Raw genomic sequence first — 24564 nt, forward strand, 5'->3', positions numbered from 1 at the left:
ACACAGATTTGTGCCTGGGAACATTGCAGTTTTGTTGTGTTTTTTTGCCGCAGTTCCCTATAATTGTTTGTTTGTTTTTTAAAAAGACAAACCTCCTAAACCCAGTTGTGAGGTGGTGCCCTAGGCATTCGCTTACCCCGTTTATCCCTCGTCTTGGCCCTGGCTGTGTCCTCCTCTAGCAAATTAGCCAGTTACAGGCATCTGTCTCCGCCTTCTCTAGCTGGGCTGCATAAAACACTGGAAAATCTTATTACATGTCTGATAAAATAGCAATATTCTGTATGAAGTAATGTTCAGGCTCTTGGAGGTAAGGAAACGTTTCGCCCGACTTTTCTTATGCTGCTTCGTCACTCAATACGCACCATTGGTAAATTAATTCAACAGGTTTGAGATTTGCTTTTGACAAATTTATGGGAAAAATAGGGCAGTCGCTTCTCATTGTATTCTATAGACCAGCAAAACGGCTTAACAGTAAATTGATTTGCTCACCCCAATTTCTGGCCTGATCTAAGCACGAAGATCCACTGCTCCCCTCACAGTTAGTATCTCCCAGAGAAATAGAGAATCTAATGAGATTTGGACCTCACTCCACTGAAAACTTTTTGGTTTTCTTAGAAGCAATAGGTCCTCTTTCAAGGGGCATCCTCGGCTTATTGGAGGGTCTGTGGCAGGCACACAATGTTATTGGAGGGTCTGTGGCAGGCACACAATGTTATTGGAGGGTCTGTGGCAGGCACACATTGTTATGGAGTCATCTGTAGCTTATAAATGTGGACACTGTTATGGGAACTTTGGGGACAGTAAAGAGTTGTGAAAAAATGTAAGTAAATGGTGCGTCATGCGCTTGTTGGTGGGAGGATGTTGTACCCATTTTGTATTTCCACATTCCGGAGAATATGCTTATATATTTGTTTATTTGCAAGTGTATGTTTCTTTATAGTTGTGTAGATAAACATGTGCAAGTGCATATTTAAGTTTGAACATGCAGTTGAAAAGACAGAAGCTTACTATATACGTGGCAAAATTGCACTTCTGCCTTCATTTGTTTGGCACAGATGCTAATTTGTAGGATCTGCATATTTTAGCTCATGTAAAAGCTGCATTTGTAGGTTTCATAGTGGCAAATACTCTACTTTTCTAATTGATTGTTTGCAAATTTATTCAGCAAAGTACTATCATATGGTGTCACAATATAGCTAAATACACACAATTGATCAAGAGTTTGCTCTAATTTATTGAGATCATATTTGTTTTGAGGCTGGGTTCACTTGTTGCGTTTTTGAACTGTTGGGAAAAAAACGCATCTAAAAAACGCGTGTATTTTTCAATTAGCCATGCATTTTACTAAGTGTTTCAGCTGTAAGCCTGTGACTAGTAAATTTAAAACCAGATTACAGCTGACACACTTTGTAAAACGCATGGGTACCAAAAAAATGCATGCAGATTTTTTTTTAGCTACGCTTTTGAACTGTTGGAGAGAAAAACGGAACATGCGAACCCAGGCTTAGTATTTGTTGCGAGGAAAAGTCCCAACAAATAGAGAGTCTGTCTCATTGGCATGTGAAGAAACTATTGTCTGGAGAATACTATAATAAAACTGCGTAACACAGTATTCAGGCTTCTTTCACACTACCGTTAATATACGTTTACCTCTCTTCCGTCAGAGGGAGAGAGGATCGAAAGATTAAACGGAAAGCAACGGTTCCGTTAGAATTACCAGTGATTTCAATGGTAATTCTTTTGTATCAGTTGCTTTCCGTTTGTTTCCGTTCGCTAGGTTTCCATATTTTTTTAACGGAAACAAAAGTTCTGCAGACTGCACTTTTTCTTCCGTCAAAAAAACGGAAACCTAGCGAACGGAGACAAACGGAAAGCAACTGATACAAAAGAATTACCAATGAAATCAATAGTAATTCTAACGGAATCGTTGCTTGACGTTTCATCTTTCGATCCTCTCTCCCTCTGACGGAACAGAGGTAAACGTATATTAACGGTAGTGTGAACTTGGCCTGCGCATGCTTATACACAATTCATACCATGTTATTCTGCTAAATATGCTAATCCTAAACGTTGCTGCTCCCAGTTCTGCAACCAGTCCATAACATTTATTCACATGTCCGTCATATGTTCACAAAATCATGCCCAAAAATTTAACTCTACCGTGACATGCAAATAAAAGTTTTTGTTTTTTTTTTTTTACATGTTTTTATTGATATATTTGTTTCATGAAGATCTCAATAAAGTCTTCTGTACTTTCATGTACATACTACTCAATATATTCCTGTGAACGGGAACTTTACAATAACAAATGTCCCTCTACAAAAAGATTCTGAGGTCAGGGCTATACCTAGAATTTTTGTAGTACTACATAATTGATTTAAACTATTGAGCTACAGCTGAAGTCCAAATAAGTATATTGAGTTGCATGCAATCTTGGACTACAACTAACACTCGAGTTAAAATGAATTATGTGGTACAACAAAAGTCTAGTTGTAGCCCTGGCCTAACGTCTCATTCTAAATCACTTTAGCGCAGCGTATCCGCCTTGAACACCGTACTGAATGCCATCCGAAAAATCGCACCACGATGTGGTGCATTTTTCCGGTGGAATTTCCACTACGTAAAGCACCGCCGTAATAAAAAAAAAATGTCATACTTACCCCCTCCCTCTTCTCTGCACGCAGTCCGGCCTCCTGGGATGACATTACAGGTCATGTGACCGCTGTAGCCTGTGATTGGCTGCAGCAGTCCCATAGGATGAAAAGTCATCCCAGGAATCCGGACTGGAGAAGAAGCAGGGAACTCTGGGTAATTTAACTTTATAAAACATTTTCTTACTTGCGATTTTTGTAAAAATAGCCACTAAGAAATTGTTTTATAAAGTTATACTTACCCAGAGTTCCCTGCTTCTTCTCCAGTCCGGCCTCCTGGGATGACTTTTCAAGAAAATGTTGCGACACACGCCACTTTGTTGCGAGTTTAAGCACCCCATTGAATTCAATGGGAAAACCCGCAACTGAAGAGCCGCGCTTCCACAGCATTAATTGAAATGCTGCGGTTGAAGAAACCGCGCCGCAGGTCAAATTATGTGCGTTTTTTTCGGCTGCTTTTTTCCGCAGTGTGGCGATGAGATTTGTTGAAGTCTCACCCACACTGCTGCTACTGTAAAACGCTGCGGATTTTCTGCAGTTTATCCGTTGCAGAAAATCTGCAGTATTTACGCTTTATTTGTTCCTACCCTTATAGTACGAAGCATTTGCAGTAAAGCTCCTACTATAATCAATACGCATAAGAATTATTTTATTGTTTTTCGTGTTTAAAATGATACAACATAAACTGTCTTTGTCATGTCAAACTTAACCCATTTCTTACAGACCAAAAAGGATGAATTAGGCTGGGTTCACACTGCATTTTTGTTGCGTTTTAAACGTGCGTTTTTGTTTTGATGGACTCCTCTTGACAGACATGGGAGTTTATCTATCAACCAAAAAAAAAAAAAAACCCGGAACAAAAACGTAGTGTGAACTCCACCTTAGGCAGCAATAGATAATTTGCAGCCCAGTTTCGGTTTTAGCATCTTTCTTACTGAGGTAACTTTCCTTAGGTATATATAAAGTAGTTCCCTATAACTTCCCTATAACTTAGGTAACTATGTGTTTCTCATTTAACATTCACACTTGTTTTATTTCCAGGTCATCCAAATCACATCCAGGGCCAGTTGTCCACATCAGTGATAATCCAATGGATGAAGGAAAGGTAGGTGTTAATATTTTTGTTTAATGTAGAAAGTCCACTGCCAGACAGATTATGTCTGTGATAAGTTTATTATTACAAAAAATAACAGAACATTTTTGCAGATCATGAGTCTTTTCCATGCTAGAAAGGTAAATATTTCCAAGGAACAAATTCCTAATGATAAAGTTTGTAAGTAAAACTGCAGACTGAACAAGACAAAGAGAAGACGCAAACGATATGTATCTTTTCAGATACCATTTCTTGGCCAAATGCGACCTTATCACGATGCCGTATTTAAAACTGATACATCTGGCGTTACATAGCAGATGTCCCTGAAGCAGCAGTGTTCCTGTGACCACATCAGTGGCTTGTTTCCTTCTGTCCTAGACATCTGACAACCAAATTATTCACCTGGTCACAGATTTGAGAGAAACAAAATATATCACATCAAGATCTACCACACCAGTCATTGATGTCACCTTGCAACCAGGCTGGATTTCTACCACACCAGTCATTGATGTCACCTTGCAACCAGGCTGGATTTCTACCACACCAGTCATTGATGTCACATTGCAACCAGGCCTGATTTCTACCACACCAGTCATTGATGTCACCTTGCAAGCAGGCTGGATTTCTACCACACCAGTCATTGATGTCACCTTGCAACCAGGCTGCATTTCTACCACACCAGTCATTGATGTCACCTTGCAACCAGGCTGGAGTTCTACCACACCAGTCATTGATGTCACCTTGCAACCAGGCTGGATTTCTACCACACCAGTCATTGATGTCACCTTGCAACCAGGCTGGATTTCTACCACACCAGTCATTGATGTCACCTTGCAACCAGGCTGGATTTCTACCACACCAGTCATTGATGTCACCTTGCAACCAGCCTGCATTTCTACCACACCAGTCATTGATGTCACCTTGCAACCAGGCTGGATTTCTACCACACCAGTCATTGATGTCACCTTGCAATCAGGCTGCATTTTTACCACACCAGTCATTGATGTCACCTTGCAACCAGGCTGCATTTCTACCACACCAGTCATTGATGTCACCTTGCAACCAGGCTGGATTTCTACCACACCAGTCATTGATGTCACCTTGCAACCAGGCTGGATTTCTACCACACCAGTCATTGATGTCACCTTGCAACCAGGCTGGATTTCTACCACACCAGTCATTGATGTCACCATGCAACCAGGCCGGATTTCTACCACACCAGTCATTGATGTCACCTTGCAACCAGCCTGGATTTCTACCACACCAGTCATTGATGTCACCATGCAACCAGGCCGGATTTCTACCACACCAGTCATTGATGTCACCTTGCAACCAGCCTGGATTTCTACCACACCAGTCATTGATGTCACCATGCAACCAGGCCGGATTTCTACCACACCAGTCATTGATGTCACCTTGCAACCAGGCTGGATTTCTACCACACCAGTCATTGATGTCACCATGCAACCAGGCCGGATTTCTACCACACCAGTCATTGATGTCACCTTGCAACCAGCCTGGATTTCTACCACACCAGTCATTGATGTCACCATGCAACCAGGCCGGATTTCTACCACACCAGTCATTGATGTCACCTTGCAACCAGCCTGGATTTCTACCACACCAGTCATTGATGTCACCATGCAACCAGGCCGGATTTCTACCACACCAGTCATTGATGTCACCTTGCAACCAGGCTGGATTTCTACCACACCAGTCATTGATGTCACCATGCAACCAGGCCGGATTTCTACCACACCAGTCATTGATGTCACCTTGCAACCAGCCTGGATTGTTTGTGCTTTTAATAGAAAATAAAATGGGCTCTTAGCTGGCTTTGAGAGCTGTCAATCTGTGAAGAAGAACACAAGTCTTGCAGTAGGACCGTGTACACAATGAAGATAATTCTTACATTCCCTACTCGAAAGTATAATTTCTATACTTTGTGACATCCACACAAAATGTATTACTATAAAATAAGTATTTTATCCTGCAGCTAAATGTAATAAACATTTGATGGACATGATTTGGGACCGGAGCTGAAAATTGGCAATGGAGCCTGCCTCTTAAAATTTGTGTCATGAGTTTGTTCAATGACCTTTACCATTGAACTTCTCATACATAATGTACAACATAAGTATTCTGCTTTTAGCAACAAGGGGTAAATGGAACGAATAGTGCTTGAACTTTGTAATGTTAGTACTGGAGATTTTGGCTCTGGGAGCTCATCTCTGGGACAATGACCGCAGGGGGTGTAGTGGTATCATTGTAGTCCACTATGAGGACATTCTACATGCATGGATATGATCCCCAACATTTACAAGAACAAAATGTAATTAAAATAGCTTGTACAAATGCCCATCCCATTTTACACCTATTTAGTAGACTCCTTTTCCTTCCTGCGGGCTCTCCGTAAATATTCAGGCAGAAGTCTGTACTATTGCATTTTTTGTCATGTTGTGCCACTGGTGGGATTTTTAATAGAAACCGTGAGCATTGTATTTAACAATAACAAAAACTGCACATAAATACATGTGGTTTTTGCATTGTGGGTCAGTTTAGTACACTTTTTGTTTAGAGTTAGCCTAAAAAATTTCCCATTAACAACCTCTGTAGCTTAGACAAAAAAACATTTTACATAGTACAAGCAGCGGCACATAAACTGTTCAGATGAGAACTTGTGAGTCAGGCCTTTATGCAGTAAAACCATTACTGAGGGGAAGAAAGAGACCTGCTTGGGCCATGGAACGCAAGCAATGGGCATCATACCAATGGAAATATGTTTTTTGTTTAAATGTTAGATTTTTGGTTTTGACACTGTTGGTGATTCATTTACGCACACTTAACCAGCATGGCTGACACAGAATTCTGGAGTCAAATGCTAATCCTATTTGGTTCAAGCTTAGTTGGCCATCATTTTGATTTCGGGAGGACAATGACCCTAAACACACCTCCAAGCTGTGTATGAACACCTGACCCCTGCCCAATAGAGATGGTTTAGGGTATGCTGGACCAAAACATGAAGAAAAATGTAGTGAACAAGTGCTCAGCAAACTCCTTAAAGGGAATGTGTCATCAGAAAATGTATTTTTAAATTGTTAACCATATTTATTTATTTATTTGAAATAATAGTTTGGGTGATTTTTTATTTTTTTTATGTCATTATGTATATTAAAAAATAATGTTAAGATGTTGGAGTTTTCACAGAGCCTCACAATAGCCTGACACTTACTGTGCTGTAGAGATCACTTCTCAGCAGTCGTGTCATTATCATCACAGGCAGGATTACAATAAAAGGTAACAGACAGGTAAGATCAGACAGGAGCCACTATAATAGATGATGGACAGCACTCCCCTCCTATCCCTTCCTGCACAATAAGCTCTGCACAGGTCACAGAATGTGCCTAGAATACTCTCCCATAGAAGTCAATGGCTCAGCTCGAGACTATTGTTTCTTATGGTCCATGTGGCTGCTGCTGCTGTAAAGCATATCTCTAAATGCTGTTAACAGCAGCTTAGGCAAGATGGCTGCTCCCATAATCATGTACAGAAAATAGAATTTTAAAAATCTACAAAACAAAATAAAAACCTATTACAAAAAAAGATTGCTTCACTATCTGGTTTTAATTAAGAAAAAAATATGTAGGTGATGCATTCGCTTTTAATATTATTCCCATCACGGACATTTATGGCAAATCCACAGGATATGCCATATATGAACGATAGGTTCAGGTACCACCTTTGGGACCGTCGCCTATCTCTGGAACGGGGCCTGCTGACCCCTGGCCTACCTTCAGTCGCTGGGCTCTGGTCACTGAGTAACAATTCGGCCGGGTTTTCCAGAAACAGCCGAGCGCGTTGTGCCATGCTATTTTCGTAGCTCCCATAGAAGTGAATGGAAGTAACAGAAACAGCGTAGCACAGTAAGCTACGCTGTTTCTGTATCTCCTAAGTCCTAGAAACCGCCTAGCTTGTTTTGCTACGCTGTTTACGTAACTTCTATTCACTTCTATGGGAGTTCTGAAAACAGGGCAGCAAAATGCACTCCGCTGTTTCAGAAACACCTGGCCACTTCGTAAATCAGTAGCTAGAGCCTAGCAGCAGACGGTAGAATAGGGTTCAGGGGGCCTCGTTCTAGACAGAAATTATGGTCCCAGAGGTGGAACCCATATCTTTTGGCCATTTATGGCATATCCACAGGCCATGCCATAAATTTCTGTGATGAGAATGCCCCTTTAACCTCTTGGCGACATCCGAAATACTATTACCATCACAATTTAGATTGGGCTCAGGAACTGAGCCCGCACCATACACAGCGTGTGCCAGCTGTTTCTGTAAAGCGGACACCCGTCTGCAATAAGCGGGATCAGAGAAAATGCTAATCCTGGCTGTTTAACTCCTCTGAGCGGTTAGACAGAGGGAGGGGGCTCCCTCTGTCCCACAAACACGACTTCCCCTATGATGAAACCGAGTGGCGCTGATTGGTTGCCATGGCAGCTGGAGGCTTATTGAAGGCCTCCAGGTTGGCCTTCCAGAATCTATTATTAATCCTTGCCAGAAGCAAGGCTTAATAATAGAGCACAGATAAAGCTCATATACTACGATACAAGTATTGCCGTGTATTTGTGATCGATCTAATGATCGCATGGTTAAGTCCCCTAGGGGGACCTAAAGGGAAAATGATTTTTTTAAATAGAAAAACTGAAAGTTCAAAAAACAAAACAAAAAAAACCCTTGTAGACCTAGTTAGATGGAAAAAAGAAAAAAGTTATGGCTCTTGGAATGCAAGAATGGAAAAACGACAATGACAAAAAAGCGAAAAAATTGTCTATCCCAAGGGGTTAAGAAAAGCATCCCAAGTGTTTACCTTATGAAGTTGGATTAGAGAAAGCAAATGAGTTTTACTTCTACTTCGGAGAAACTAAAATACAAGATTTTTAGATTTGTGTTTGTTATTAATGTGTTTGTAAATGTATTTTTTTTTTCTTTTTTACTAGTTTCCTTTTGTAATTTTAATGGTTTGCTTTAAATAAACATTACTAGTATTTGCACTGTTGTGGACATGTGAAAGTGCATGAAACTCCACGTTAGGATTTTACTTCTGCAGATTCACTTTCCGGTTACAACAAGTTACCCCCTATCCATAGGGTAAGGGGTAACTTGCTGATCGGACGTTTACGAGAACGGGGAGCCCGAAGTTACCCCCTATCCATAGGGTAAGGGGTAACTTGCTGATCGGACGTTTACGAGAACGGGGAGCCCGAAGTTTCCCGAACTCCTAGTTTAAATCGAAGGGCAGGTCGCTCATGCGCACTGCTGCTCCATTCATTCTCTATGGCCGCGCCAGAAAAAGCTGAACACTGCACTCGGCTATCTCCGGCGGTCCCATAGAGAATGAATGGAGCGGCAGTGCGCATGAGCGACCTGCCGCTCGGTTAAAACTTTGGGTTCGGGCTCCCTGTTCTGGTAAACGGTGGGTGGCTGAGCTACGGATAGGGGGTAACTTGTTGTAACCGGAATACCCCTTTAAAGGCCCTGAGTAGTATTCTTTTGTCTGCTTCTGTTCGGGTGCAGTCACACATGGCAGATTTTGTTGCAGAAATTTCTGTGACTTAAACTCCGTTACGTTAATCTGAATGCGGTTGTTTCTGCAGCAGGTGCATTGATTTCTGCAAGTTCCATTTAGATGAATGGAACTGATTTTCAGTTGCAGAAATTTCTGCTGCATGTGACTGTATCCTTAGGCACATATGTATTTATTTAACTTTTTCACATACAGCTTCAATGTATCCTGTATACATCAAAGCTGTATCTTGCCGTCAAAGGCGAATCCGTCAGGTTAGCAAGACGGACAGCTCGGCTAAAAGACGGTTCGGCGTGTCTCTGATGCACAGCATCCAGCTAGTAACGATCACATCTAAGTTCATAAACTTAAATGTGATCGACATGAGCTGGATCCTGTGTGTCAGACACGCTTTCAGCCGAGCAGTCAGTTCAGCAAACCGGATGAACGCGGCTCAGAAAGAAAAATACAGCTTTTCTTTATATGGTATACATTGAAGCTGTATCTTAAAAAGTAACAAAAACATTCATAAAAGGTAATTTAAAAGGTTTTCATAAACACACATAATACAATGATTTATTAAAAAAAACATTCCTTTCTAAGGTGTACATAGCCTTTAAGGTCCACAAGAATACTAAACGTTCCTTATTAATTCTGTTGATGAACTGAGATCGTCATATCCGGTTAAGGCTCTGATCACATCTCCGTTAGGAGACTCTGAAGCAGATTCTGACATTTGCTGCACAAAATAGCGCAGCATGATGGAAACCATAACAGAACCCTGACGGAACCTATTAAAGTCACGGAGTTCTGTTGGGCGCCATTGGTTTCCGTCATGTGATGGATCGGAGCTTCAGTTTTTGCTCTGACGGAACAGAATAGCGGAAAAGCTAGCACAGATGTGAACAGAGCCTTAGCTAACCACAACTGCCAAAGTACTGTTTGATTGACTTTTGCTTGTATACGATTTCTACGTATTTAGTGGTTTGGTAAATTCTTACCGTCCATGTCCCTCAGCTGACATCTGTTGTAAATGACAATGTATTTTCTCTACTAACTACAAATTAAAGTCTTTTATGGTGTAAATTGAACATCTGCTGCTCACTGATGACTGTGCACATTGATCAATTGGCCAAAAGACAGTGGTGAAAACTCAATTTTCTCCTATTTTTCCTTTTCTTATAATCACCTAATACTACTGATCTATTGTTGCCAAGGTTTGGAGGGGGTGTTTGAAAACAATAATAATTTTTTTTTTTTTAAAAAAACGATCTCTCACCTCTTATCTTTGTTGAAATGTAAAAAACTATACAGGCCCAGTGTTTTCAGTAAAATCTCTAACATTACAGTTTTGTCTTTTAGCTGCTAATTGGTTATGAGTCGGGTACAGTAGTATTATGGGACCTCAAGTCAAAGAGAGCCGACTACAGATATACCTACGATGAGGTATGTCATTTGGTTTAACACTATGTACAAAATAATTGTATTTATTTATATATATATATATATATATATATATATATATATATATATATATATTTATACACACAAATCTACAGTTCACCCCCACGTGACTATGTATCTATAGTACATAATTCGAAATGTGTTTTCTGTCTTCCTTTTTTTATGCATATATGTGTCTATATTGAGTGTGGGAGATTATATTTGGCAGGCCACGGAATCGCCATGCACAGCGCTTCCTCCTCAATCTGTCTCCACCATTAGTACCATCTTGTGATGTACGGTAGTTGACATAAAAGTCCCATCTGCTCATTGCACAAATGAACTATAATATATTAGAAGACTGCTCCTTCTTCTCCTGAGCTCTGGTTCATGAATATACGATCACAACTACTGAACTCCTGAAACTACTTTGACACTTCCACAGGCAGAACATTGAGAGATGACGACGAGCCGGAGACTAGAACTTTGAAAAACAATGTAGATTTATATATCTTTCAGTGTCTTTGGAAATCTGGATGACAACCCCTGAGCTCTGTAGTGGACGATCCAAAGTCCAGCAGCACAGGCAGCTTGTGGGTGCCGGCCCTGGGGAACTGACCCACGTCCCGTGTATATAGAAAGCAAAAATTAGGCAGCACCCGTAGATTAAAGTGAAAAATGGGGATACTTTATTACCGCCATTTTTTCACTTTAATCTACGGAGTGCTGCCATATAATAATAAATATATATACACATATATATATATATATCAGCAGCAAACTTCTTGACAGTCTGAACAGCACATCTGACTTCAGTAGGGAACAGGATGAATGGTTTAGTAGCCCTTAAAGCAATGTACCTATTATATGTGTGGGTTCACCTTCGGCTAACCATTTCCTGAGGCCTCCTTCAGGACTGGTCAGCCTTCACATGCAGATTCATGATGCCCTCTGCTGGCAGCTGATGGGCATTTGCATTCCCTGCATCTAGGGAGATTATAATGTGAATCTTCCAGTTTCTAAAGATTCGGATAATTGAGGAATTGCTGTTTATGCTATTCCCTATTATATACACATTTTAGGTTCACTGTATGTCCTTTTGGAATGGATTAAAAAGGGGGTTGACCGATATTTAGAAAGCTTTAATATGCATTTTATGCTATTTCTTTGCTGGATTAACAGCCTTGTTGTTTTCCACATCCTTTTTTTGAAATTGGTAACAGGTGCTCGGCCAATGGTGACAACGATCGTTTGAGATCAGTGAGCAGCGTTCACAAGGAATCTCGGCTATCATGCAGTATATCCTGTCTTAACACAGAATACTTACTGCTTAGAAGATAACCTCTTTAAGCAGAAAATGCCAATTGGAGGATTAACATCTGGTAGCTAATACTCCGTCTGTTAAGTAACAGCATTGAAAGGTCATGTGAGGAAACTCCATGTACATCTGTCATTAGCCCACTCCCTACTGACTAACTTTTCCTAATGTTTTTAGCCTACATCTAAAACCATTACTACAATTTCCACAGATGGTTTAATCCCACTTGGTTTTATAGCTGCTACTAATAATGTGAAATAAATCTTTAGATTGCAAAATGTGGAGGCGTCCATTTGTGGTGGGGGCTAGATAAGCTGGGGAAAGCATAGAAGACCTTCTATCTCCCATCATTTGTTTAAACAGGGAGGTGGTTTTTTTTGTTTTTTTTAGTTTAACGTTGGGGGGGTATTTTTCTGCTCTGAAGATTAGATTTTAGCAATTGCTGGGGCAGCACTGCATGTTCTCCACAATGGTAAGCAGCGCATATCCATGGTCCTAGAATCTCGACAGTAGGAGCTTAGAAAGTGTTTTGCACCGTATGTCTGTCTTTGACTGCCTTCCATATAAACGTTCCCAAAATTAGATGATTTTGAGGGATACAATCGCAACGTGAAGCTCTGATTTGTAGCCCCTTTAAGTAATACTTAACCATTCAGTGACCAGCCTAGTTTGGGTCTTAGAGAAATTGTCACTCATGAAAACCTGCCTAAATTACAATATTCAATATTTAGCCTAAAAGACTAATTCCGAATTTTTACATTTTATCTATTTGCTCATTTGCTCACCCTGCTTTTTTTTCTCGGGACGACTTGAATTTTTTTAATGGCACCAATTCGGGGTTCATATAATTTATTGATTACATTTTATAACAAATTTTTGTGGAGTAATGGAAAAAACCCTGAAATTCCACCATACTTTTTTGCGTCTTAAATTTACACCATGTACCGTGCGGTTTAAGTTACATTATAACCTTATTTTGTGGATTGCCGTTATGTTACCTTAGTTTTACTACTTTTGCACAATAAAGACGCATTTATTTTATTATTTTTAAAAAATATATAGAATTTTTTTTGTGTCGCCATATTCCACTAACCATAACTTTTTTTTTTTTTCCCGCCGATGTAGCTGTATGAGGACTAATTCTTTGCAGGTTTTTCTTGGTACAATTTTGGGGCACATTCGACTTTTTAATCGCTTTTAATTGCATGTTTTGTAAGGCAGGATAAACCGGGAACCGCAATTTTTTTTTTAATTATTACGATGTTTACCATGTGGGCAAATAACGTAATAGTTTTTTCCTTTTGGTCGTTATGGATCGATTCCAAATATGTATATCTTTTATATATATATATATATATATATATAAATTTTAAAGCATTTTGCTAGGGGAAAAAATTAATTTTTTACTTTATATAACTTTTTTCCTTTTTCTTTTAGTCCCACTATGAGATCTTTTGATTGCTTTTTATAATACACTCAAGCTTCTGTATTGCAGTGTATTATGCCTGTCAGTGTAAAACTGACGGGCACTCTATAAGGCAGACGTGGACCTTTTGTTAGGCGGGGGTGCCGATGGGGTGACCGATCCCCCTTCCAGCTGAAAACCCTTAGATACCGCCGTCGCTGTTGACCCCGGCATCTTATGGGTTAAATAGCCAGGATTAGAGCCCACACCGATCACGGCCGTTAGAGCAGGAGCCCAGCTCTCTTTAGACAGCCTGACACCTGCTCTAGCCGGCACGGGACACCCATGGTGGGCTAATGATGTAGTGTGGTGAAAAGGCAGTACTGTGAAAAAAGAACCCTTAATGGGCCTTAGTCGATCATTAAAGGGTTAAAGAAAGTTAATTGCTCAAATAGCACAGTTGTGTTACAATAACAATATTTTTTATTATTAATATTGTATTAATGGAAATCAACTGAAAGAGTGCTGCACAAATCCCTGACCCGCTTCATATTCATAAGGACTCCGCTGCTTTTATCTGCAAAGGCAGTCATTTAATATCTTGGCCTGAGGATCTTCTGTGAACTATTGTGGCATAGTATTTAGAGTGATTCCCCAAAATATCTCCCTCTCCATCATAAACAGAAAAGGGGTGAACAGGTGCAGGGAAACCATTTCTCTCTGTGCCAATATTTCAGTTGCCTATTTTCCATGTCATTGTGAAGAAAAGTGTCATGACAGTCACGAGCTCTTCACCATAGCCCATCTCTATTCAGGATACACCGCCGGTGTTCTGTTGATGTAGTGGAGAGCAGCGGTGGGGAATCCAAATTGCCCATGCCTACTCTTATTTTACCTGGATCACTATCAATTGTAAAGGTTGTAATATTAGGGAGTCCAGGTACAGGTATTTCCCTGATAAATAAGCAGGTAATCACTTAAACATGTAATAGCGCATGTCAAAAGTGCAGTAGACTACGGTCCTGATTCCGTCAAAACAGCGGAACCCTTACACAACGGTGACAAACGGAAAACATTTGCACCGGATCCATCGCCATTGAAATCAATGGTGATGCAAACAGAAACCTATGGTTTCAGTTTGTTTCAGTTTGGATTCCGTTCATGGGTTCCCCTGACAGAAAGGTCCAACGGAACCCATGGACGGAGTCCTGACACAGATGCGAATGCAGCCTTAGGAGCAATTATCTACAAAGAATTCCTTGGTTTTTCTGTGAAATATGTTTTACCATATTTGAGCAACATTAATATTGCATAAAAACGAATAAACTAAGATCCCATTATAATTTAATAGTTTGAGTTAAAAGATAAACCTTCAAGCTTCAGCTTCACAATGTCAATTTGGTGGTATTGTAGATTTTGCAGCTTCACACTGTACGATCTGAACTCTCCCAGATCCTGCTGTATGAGTCACGCTTTAGCATGTACCTACACTCAGCATTTTTGTTGTATTTTTTTTATGCCTCAATTTTGAACAGATTGTGGCAATCCCCCTCCCCACACGAGTACAGAAAGAATAAATACACCCATAGCGAAATCTTTTCTTCGTTACGTTTTTCTTGTAATGAAAACGGAGTAAGGATTCTAGAATAGAGAACATGGATACTTAAGCTTCCCTTTGGGTATATTTTTGTACTTGTTCCGTTTTGTGGGATTCACACGCTTTTTTTTTTTTTTTTGCTTTTTTTTAATAGTGCCAAAAGAACAAAAGGGAAAATATATTTCTATAATTCCTGGGTGAATTAAAGAGGTGTTCCGGTCTTAAACATTTATATCATATCGACAGGTTCTCATAGGGACCCACACATTTCGGGAAAATGGGGGTTGCTGATTAATGCAGCCGCATTCTCTATAGAACCCCTCTCTGTTATAGTCTGTGGGAGTTAAGGAAAGATGCACGCTTTTATAGAGAAAACGGCTGCATGAATTGGAGAACTGGGCCAATTCTTTTGATAGGTGAGGGTCCCAGGGGTGTCCATACCCCTTTAAGTCTTTGGTGAAAAATGCTGTTTTTCTATGTCTATGGACCAATCATTTTATTATATATGTTATTATATAATAAATATGTTATGCTTTAAAGGCTGTGTTCACATGTGTCAGGGGCACCATTAGTAACTTTAGTCACAAATCCGATCCAAAATACCTAAAAAAATATTGCAGCATGCTGCTTTATTTTTTGCCTGTAAAATGACACACCATGACAGAAACCCGACAGAGTCCATTAAATTCATTAGGTTCACATGACCGATTTGCTCCTGTGAGGGAGCAGAGAAAATGGAACCCTAACGCAAATGTGAACGGAGTCTGAGATTGTGGTTTTTCTTCTAGTGATTTACACTGCTTTCCTAAGTTTGAGCTATGTATCTTATCAAGATGGATGCTGTTGACTATTCAATAGGGGTCTTCTACCTTCTGACAACTGATGACCTATCCACCGGATAGATCATCAGTACATGATCTGTGGGGGTCAGACACCTGGACCCCGCACAGATCTGCTAGTCCAGTGCCTCTGTGCACTGGACATACATTCCGGAAGCAGTTGGCTCCAGCCACGAAATAGTGAATGAGCTGCAGTACTGCGTTAAAAGTGAAATAGGAGCAGACCTGCCGATCTGCAGCACGGCCGCTATGCTAGGTACGGAGCCAAACAACTTCCGGCTCCGTACATAGCATTCTGTGCCATAACATTCGGTTCCTGTAGGCCACCGGAGCGACTTAAATTTGCAGGGTCCGGATGTCGGACCCGCACCGATGACATACTGATGACCTATCCGGTGGATAGGTCATCAGTTGTCAGAAGGTGGAAAACCCCTTTAACCCCCTCTTAGGTTACAGGAGTTAGCAGCTGATTAGTCGATTTCCTTAGCTACACTGAATCTGATCGTTCACAGCCCTCACTGAAGATCCATTCTTTAGACTTCTTCAGACACAAGCCGACTCTTCAGACAAGGGATAATCACGTTTTCTCTTGGTTTTTTTTACCTTTTATTGGAACCTCACCAGCAATATAGTAGTGATGCTTGAGTGTCACCAGTAGTCGAAGCCCATGCCAAAATTGAAAAATATTGCTCAATTTATATTTACCCTTTTCTCCTAAACCCAGTATAACATTAAAAATAGAATAAAGGTCGATTATGTCGCTAAATCTGCTATTGTTGGAGCCAGAGAAAGGCTTGTGCAGCAGAAGAGATCAGCATATGATCCCTCCTACCAAAACTGATTCCTATTCAAGCCTCACCAACAACTGAGAGGCACCTTAAATTGTAGAGCACCGCTTGAAAGTAAAAGTTTCTGATAAATGGCACAAAGAGAAATTAAAAAGTAAATCTATGTACATCTTTGAAATAGACCTTTCTATAAATTTTTTGTTTAATTAGTTTCTTTGGTGCAACTTTCTAAATACTTTTTATTAAAAATGATCTTTACTTTTTGAGATACAGCTGCTTTGTATCCTCTATATAGAGCAGCTGTATCTTGCGCAGAAACCTGAATCCGTCAGGTCAGCACGCAGGATCCACCTGTTATCGATCACATGTAATCTATCACATATAAGTTTATAACTTACAGGTGGATTTGTTTTTTTTTATCAAAATGTTTATTTCAAAGGTGTATGTATAATGTATAAGGGAATATATCATAAACTAATACTGATTACACCCGAAAAAGTGATCCACCAGATCAGAGGATCATATTAAATTATTTTAATTTATTTATTCAACTACACCCTAAATCGAGTCAAGGTCGCCTATAAATATTAAACACAAGCCTATTGATTTTACATTTCATTATATATTGTGTTCAATTATATTATATATTATCTTTAATACAAAAATATTTAACGCACAAAATCGTGAAGTTTTACTGTATATATTCATGTTTTTATTTTATGTACATAGATCTGAGTATTACACACCCACACGTGTAAAAAATATATATCAAGATATGCATATATGCTTGGATTTCAGTATTTTATTTCTTATAACTCTTGAATAGGCAATCCATTCTGTTGCTTGGCACCATGAAGGAAAGCAGTTCATCTGCAGCCATTCAGATGGTACCCTGACCATATGGAATGTACGCTCTCCTGCCAAGCCCATACAGACAATCGTACCACATGGTAAGAAATGTTTATTTTATTTTTTTACCACATGAACACTAAACTCAACGTTGGCTTTGTTAGTTTCTGTATGATTTTTATTTTTCTACTTCCCTTTTGTCCTAGGAAATCCACGCAAAGTATTTATTAGGTTTCCAGTGTCCGCCGAATCGGGAAGTGTCCAGCATTTACTGTACTTAGAACGCTGAAGACAAGCCGAGCTGTCAGACCTGCAGAGGGGAGGGGAAGGGGAGGGTTTTTTGGTGCTCGAGATGCCATACACCTCTCGGTTCGGTGGACACCGGAAACCTAATTTGCATACAGCGCGTGGCAGAATAAAACATAATTTTCACACTGATGCAAGGACTCAGATATGCAGTAAAGGTCTGTTTCTGCTGCTTTCCCCTATAGATAACTAGCGGTGTTAGCAGTTTGGTCGGCTCAGTACTGATGACAGAATGACTTGTCATAAACACATACTATAATTAGTCATACTGTTCATCCATTATTATGTCATCCACAAGGCCTGAGATTTACCTGGTAAAAGATTATGGTTGTTAGCGTGGATACAGAAAAATTCCTACATGTTATTCCAGGTAGCGGGAAGAACACTTTGTGAGAAGGAGATATTACAGGCTATGTCTCCATGCAGTTTTGTGAGGTTTTCGCTTGTGGAAATGCGAAAGCTGGAAGGGCTCTGGCGTTCTTTATGGAGTCTGCCTTCTCTTGACATGTCCAATAAAAGTGGAATAGAATAGGGATACCGCTGTGAAGGGCTGCATAGGATGTAACTCATTACTGTATATGTGTGTGGAATTAGGCTGGGTTCACACACCCTATTTACGGACGTAATTCGAGCGTTTTAACCTCGAATTACGTCCGAAAATACGGCACCAAAGCGTCGGCAAACATCTGCCCATTCATTTGAATGGGCTTTACGATGTTCTGTGCCGACGGTCATTTTTTTTTACGCGCTGCTGTCAAAAGACGGCGCGTAAAAAAGACGCCCGCGTCAAAGAAGTGCCTGTCACTTCTTGAGACTTAATTGGAGCCGTTTTCCATTGACACCATGGAAAAACAGCTCCAATTACATTCGTAATGGACGCAGCGAAAAGCGCCTGCACTTGCCATTACGTCTGAAATGCCGGAGCTGTTTTCTCCTGAAAACAGCTCTGTAATTTCAGCCGTAACGGAGGCTGCCGTGTGAACATATCCTTAGACTCTATGTATTGGGCATAGTTGCAGGAAGCTTTATAAACAACTACCCAAATGACATAGAATTTTACTTGGTGGCTGGTACAGATTTTGCTCCTCCTGTGTGTATAAACATTGGGTGGGATTTAGTTTTTTTGTGTAAATGAAAGGGAACCTGTCAGCAGGTTTGGATCCACTAAACCACAAGCATACCGTTATGGGGTTTAGTGTTCCACACATGCTAGATGTTAGCAATGATATATGTTCATACTTACAGACACACGTACAGTTTGCATGTGATACCTATTCACATCTTCAGGAGACTTTATGGATTGTGAAAAACCTATTACTTTTTAGCCAATCACATCATGGGTAGGTTTTCTTTTAGCTCATGTCATTGACTAAAAACAATGCTAATGAGAAATATTTGAAGAAAAGTGATGATAGGCCTTCAAAGAGACACAACTGTCCATCAGCTCTTTTGCCCTCTAATAGACAGTGGAGAGGCGCCGCAAGGAGTGGTTCCTGCTCTAACCGACTTCGTAAAACCATATATAACATGGTCGCCTATTCATTTAAATGGGCATAATGCAATATAACACACGCTGCAGATTCCCTTGGTGATAACAGCTGATTATGGAGTTCCAGAAGCAAGAATCCCTGTGGTAAGCACACATCAGGAGCTAAAAATCAAAAGAAAGTTGTCCCTTCGAAGCAGAGTAGATTACACGCTATTATAGCTTAAAGGGTTTGTCCCAGAATTGACAATTATACTATGGATAGGTGATAGTTGTCTGATCGTTGAGGGCCCCACCGCTGGGACCCTGACTTATCGAGAGGGGTGCAGTGAGGAGGACTTTGAGTGGAACGGTGGGCGCATGCGCTGTTTCAGTCAGTCCCATAGACTTTTAATGGAGGGGCAGCGCGCATGCTCGACTGCCGATCCATTCAATGTCTTCCTCACTCCTGTCAAGCGGTGAGGAAGAACAGGGAGTTCAGGACCATCGCTCTAGCAGTGGGGCCTACAGCGATCAGACAATTCTCACATATCCACAGGAAAATTTTTGATATTGTGAATACCCCTTTAACACAGAAGCTCAACCACAATGAATTATTTTATATTCATTCTTCAAATTATAAAAATATTGATTCATTAAAGCGGTTGTCCAGTCCCTAAAAATTGATAAACTTTTCTTAAGGATAGCCATTAATAGTTGATAGGTCGGGCTCTGACTCCCGGGAACCCCGCCGATGCGCTGCTTCACCTTCATTTCTACGTGCTCACTGTGAATCAACATACACGTAGCGGCGACTCACAGGTATTTCAGCTTTCTTCTCCCATTTACTTCTATGGGAGAAGACGGCTACAATACCTGTGAATCATGTCGAAACATCCGTGTCGACGGTTCACAGTGAGCAAGTACAATTGAAGGGGAAGCACCGCTCGTGCGAGCGCTGCACCCCCTCCAAAACAGCCGATCGCCGGGGGTCCCAGGAGTCGGACCCCCAACTCATCAGCTGTTTTTAGGAACTGTACAACCCCTTTAAACCCACATTAGTTGTTGTTTTTCAGTTTGACGGGAACAAAATGGGACACAGTGTACTAGGACTTTTGTCAGCCGTGTGGAAGGCAGCGAATTGACCACTTGTAAAATGTAAATGAGAACAAATTGTTACATTGTCATTGTCCTAGGTATATAGAAAGACAGCGGGAGAGACATACACGTTAAAAGACCTGATATTCGCAGGAGAAGGCTTTCTAAAATCACAAACTCATGGATGGTCGCTTGTGAGGCAGGACAACAAAACTAAGTTCATGAATTCAAGGAGTTTTTTTACGCTGATTTTGATTCCGAAACCGCGTCGGAATCCACGCCAAAAAATAGCCCAAATCGCTCCGACATTGATTTCAATGGGAGGCAGAACTTTCTTTTTGTTTTTTCCCCTAGCAGCTTTTGGGTGCTCGCAGGAAACAAAGTGGCATGCTCTTTCTTCGAGCGGTTTACACCTCAGACATTCCATTGAAATCAATGGGAGGCAGAAAAAACACGCTGCACTCGTTTTGAGGTTTTTTCATTATACTTAATGGCCGCAGGCAAAAACAGCCGCAAAAAAACATCCAAAAATAATGGCACTTAAAGGAATGAAGGAATTCCTGAAGGCATTTTGAGGCAGATTTTTTTCTGCCTGTCAAAACAAAACTCTGTGTGAACTAGACCCAACTTCCATTGTTGCTTTTACTAAGAAAGCAGAGACAAATATTAGCTCACTCAGGTGTTAATGTGTTCGAGGCTCAGGGCTATAAAACTACATATTGTCATGTTTATTTCCAAGCTGATGCGTTTATCGCAGCCGAATTCCAAACACAATAGTTCTGTATTTACCTATTGTGTGTGCAAGGTCAGGCTGGAAAGGCTGCTGCATTCAGATGAGTGGCTCATAATTTATTGAAGGGCTAGCAGCCTTCCTCTGCCATGATGCTGCAGGAATTGCCAAGCAGCAGAAAGCATGTTGTCTAGGAGTTGAAGAGATAGCAGGCGGTGTGATGAAGAAGATGATGAAAAAGCTACAGCTGTTATTGACAACAAGTGTAGCAGCAGCACATTAAAGTTGAATTGAATACACTACATAAAAGCAGCAGGATAGCGTCATTTCCACTCTAATGGAGGAGTTGCCAAAGAAACAGAAGCTGAAGATTCAAAAGCATCACTGTTTTAGAGAGAGAATGAAGTAAACTTTACATGCTACCGGTTTCTATCCATAGGAATATATATGCTATTACAAAGTAATTCAGTAAAATTGCATGCAGAACGTTCTGTAGGCAATCCTGTTATCGTTCTTTGGAAAAGTCATTTTATTGGTTAAAACGGAATTAAATGCAAACCTACATACCCGTGTCATTGGCTTTCTTGTACATTCAGCCAACGAGTTGTAGTTATGTACGTAGCTAATGCAGGGACACAGCGCCCTGTTATCTGAATCTAGTTGCTCTATCGGTCTGTAGACTGTTTTGTTGATTGGATACCCACAGCTTTATATGCATGCTTAGTCGCAAGAATATTCTTGCTTTTGTTCCAATGGCAAAACGTATCTGCACTTTTATCTGGTTGATCAAAACAGACTATTGTAGGCATAGTTGCCAACATTTGAAAAATATTAGCAGTGACACTTCGGGTGTGTGGCGTCTTTGGTAGGTGTGTCTTATGGGGGGTGTGGTGTCTTTGGTGGGTGTGTCTTATGGGGTATGTGGCATCTTTGGTGGGTGTGTCTTATGGGGTATCTGGCTTATCTGGCGGATGTGGCTGATGGGCGTGGCTTTCTTTCCATAATTTCTGCATACAATAATGAACAAAAATGTCTGCACTAGTTTGGCTGACAACTACTATGGTGGCCTCTCTGTTATCTCTCTGGTTGTTTAAAGGCAGGTTCTGTCTCACTTTATCACTAGGGCTAGGCGATATGTGCTGACCATTGTGTAAAAACCAGCATAGATAGTGCCACAATCAGTGCCCCTTGTAGATGGTGCAACACACTGCCCCCAGTAGATATTGCCACATACTGCTCCCTGTAGATATTGCCTCACAGCCCCCTGTAGAAGGTGTTCCACACTGCTCCCTGTAAATATTGACCCACACTGCTCCCTCTAGATATTTCCACATACTGCTCCCTGTAGATATTGCCACACAGCCCCCCTGTAGAAGGTGTTCCATACTGCTCCCTGTAGATATTGACCCCCACTGCTCCCTCTAGATATTTCCACACACTTCTCCCTGTAGATATTCACACACACGCACACGCACACGCACACACACACACACACACACACCTCTCTGTAGATATTGCCACACACTGCTCACTGTAGATATTGCCACACAGGCCCCCTGTAAAAGGTGCCCCACTCTGCCCCCAGTAGATATTGCCACTTACCGCTCCCTGTAGATATTGCCACTTACCGCTCCCTGTAGATATTGCCACTTACCGCTCCCTGTAGATATTGCCACTTACCTCTTCCTGTAAATAATGCCACAGTGCCCTCTATAGATGGTGCCACACATTGCCTTTTTAGATAGTGCCACAGTGACCTCTGTAGATAATGCCACCCCGCACTGCATCCATGTAGATAGAGCCATTGTGGCTCCCTCTGGGAGGGGATTTCCCAGCCAGAGCGTTTCCAACGCTCTGGTCGGGGATTCCTCTCCTGGAGGAGCCTCTGACATCACTGTCCATATAGGGACAGTGGCGCCAATGGCTCCTCCAGTAGTGGCATCCCTGGCCAGAGCATCGGATACGCTCTGGCCGGTGATTCCGGCACTCCAGGAGGTACCCCTGACTTCACTGTTCATATATGGACAGTGACATAGTCAGAGGCTCCCTCTATGAGCGGAATCCCCGGCCATGGCCTTGGCAATGCTCTGGCTGAGGATTCTGCTGCAGGAGGTGCCCCTGACGTCACTGCTCTTATGGACAGGGGCTCCTGGGTATCCCCGACCTGGGCGTCGGCAAAGCTTTGGCCAGGGTTTCTGCTCCAGGAGGAGTGAATGGCGGACCAGGAAGCGGATAGTTTCCTGCTCTGCCATATTATTCAATTGTGTCTGCATCCTGAGGACACCGCATTTATTAATCCATCCTAATTGCTTGCGCTTCGCGATCTGTGCCGCAATCTGTGCCAGATCTGATCAAATATTATCATGCAGCACGTATTCGACATCTACCGTTATGGACCTCTCTCCAATTGTATAGCAAGTAGTGTGTGATAGAGAAACTGTAGCTAGCGCCGCTTCATTCTAATTCCCTTTTATGGAGGCCTACTCCTCCATTATTTATACCCTTTACTAGCACCCATGGAATTTACCAGATACCTGCGGCTTCACTATCTGACTAAATACTCCCTCATATCCCCTAATCCTCCTGTCGTCTTTATTTACTCCCTTGATCCAAGACTGTTTTTTGTCCTGCCCTTGTTTTTAAGCAAAAAAATACGCAGATATTGCGGACGTTATTACCGGACAATTTAATATTGCTGATAAAGGCAAACACTCATATGTTTGAGTGGAAGGGCTTTCTGGGTCAATCTCCACCCCTAAAGGTCTGGCAAACTGTGTGGGCCAAGTCATCTGTTTGATCTCCTTTTATAAGGAGAACCAATTTAAAATCTTGATCCATTGGTATCACACTCCAGCGTTAATTCATAATTTGAATCCCTCCTTATCCCAATATTCAATGGCGTTGTGGTTCCCCGGATAGTTCACTGCCTCATATCATATGGGACTGTCTTTTGCTGTACCCTTTCTGGGGTAAGGCGCAAAAAGTTGGTTAAAAAGGTGTTGTCTTCTATAAGTCTTTTATCCCCCCTTACATATGTCTTAAATGTTCCATTAAAGACTTTACTCAAACGTTGCCAGGTGCCTCCTGTATCTGCTAAATGTCTATTTACCCTTTTTCTGGAAACGGACCACCATGCCGCCCTTACACGACCGATATCCGCGTATCATGGATATCCGGTTCATGCAACTTCTTGCTGCGAAGAATTTGCAATACCCAAGGAATGTTTGAGGTCGTATGGTCCCTATGGGATTCACATCTTTCCACTTCCTCAGGAATTGCCTAATTTATTATATCGTTTTTAACAGGCCCTACTTAGCTTCTATTTGGTCTGTCTATTCCTAGACTTATAAGGCCTGACACCTCCTACGAATGCCCTTTCCTCATCCTATCTCTGTCCTGTTTTTTGTGTGTAATCTTGT

General features: G+C 41.2%; 1 protein-coding gene across 4 annotated transcripts in view; it reads left to right on the forward strand.

The window, feature by feature from the left end:
* The window catches only part of STXBP5 (syntaxin binding protein 5), a 396458-nt gene that overhangs the window by 242371 nt on the left and 129523 nt on the right, over positions 1 to 24564 (forward strand). For all 4 annotated transcript variants that reach the window (XM_075862864.1, XM_075862866.1, XM_075862865.1 and 1 more), the window contains exons 6-8: positions 3693 to 3756; positions 10670 to 10753; positions 17524 to 17647. In XM_075862864.1, the coding sequence (XP_075718979.1) occupies positions 3693 to 3756; positions 10670 to 10753; positions 17524 to 17647 (272 nt within the window). The remainder of the gene's footprint in view (positions 1 to 3692; positions 3757 to 10669; positions 10754 to 17523; positions 17648 to 24564) is intronic.

Source organism: Rhinoderma darwinii, chromosome 4 (genome assembly GCF_050947455.1).
Source record: "Rhinoderma darwinii isolate aRhiDar2 chromosome 4, aRhiDar2.hap1, whole genome shotgun sequence".
In the NCBI taxonomy this organism is placed as follows: Eukaryota; Metazoa; Chordata; class Amphibia; order Anura; family Rhinodermatidae; genus Rhinoderma; species Rhinoderma darwinii.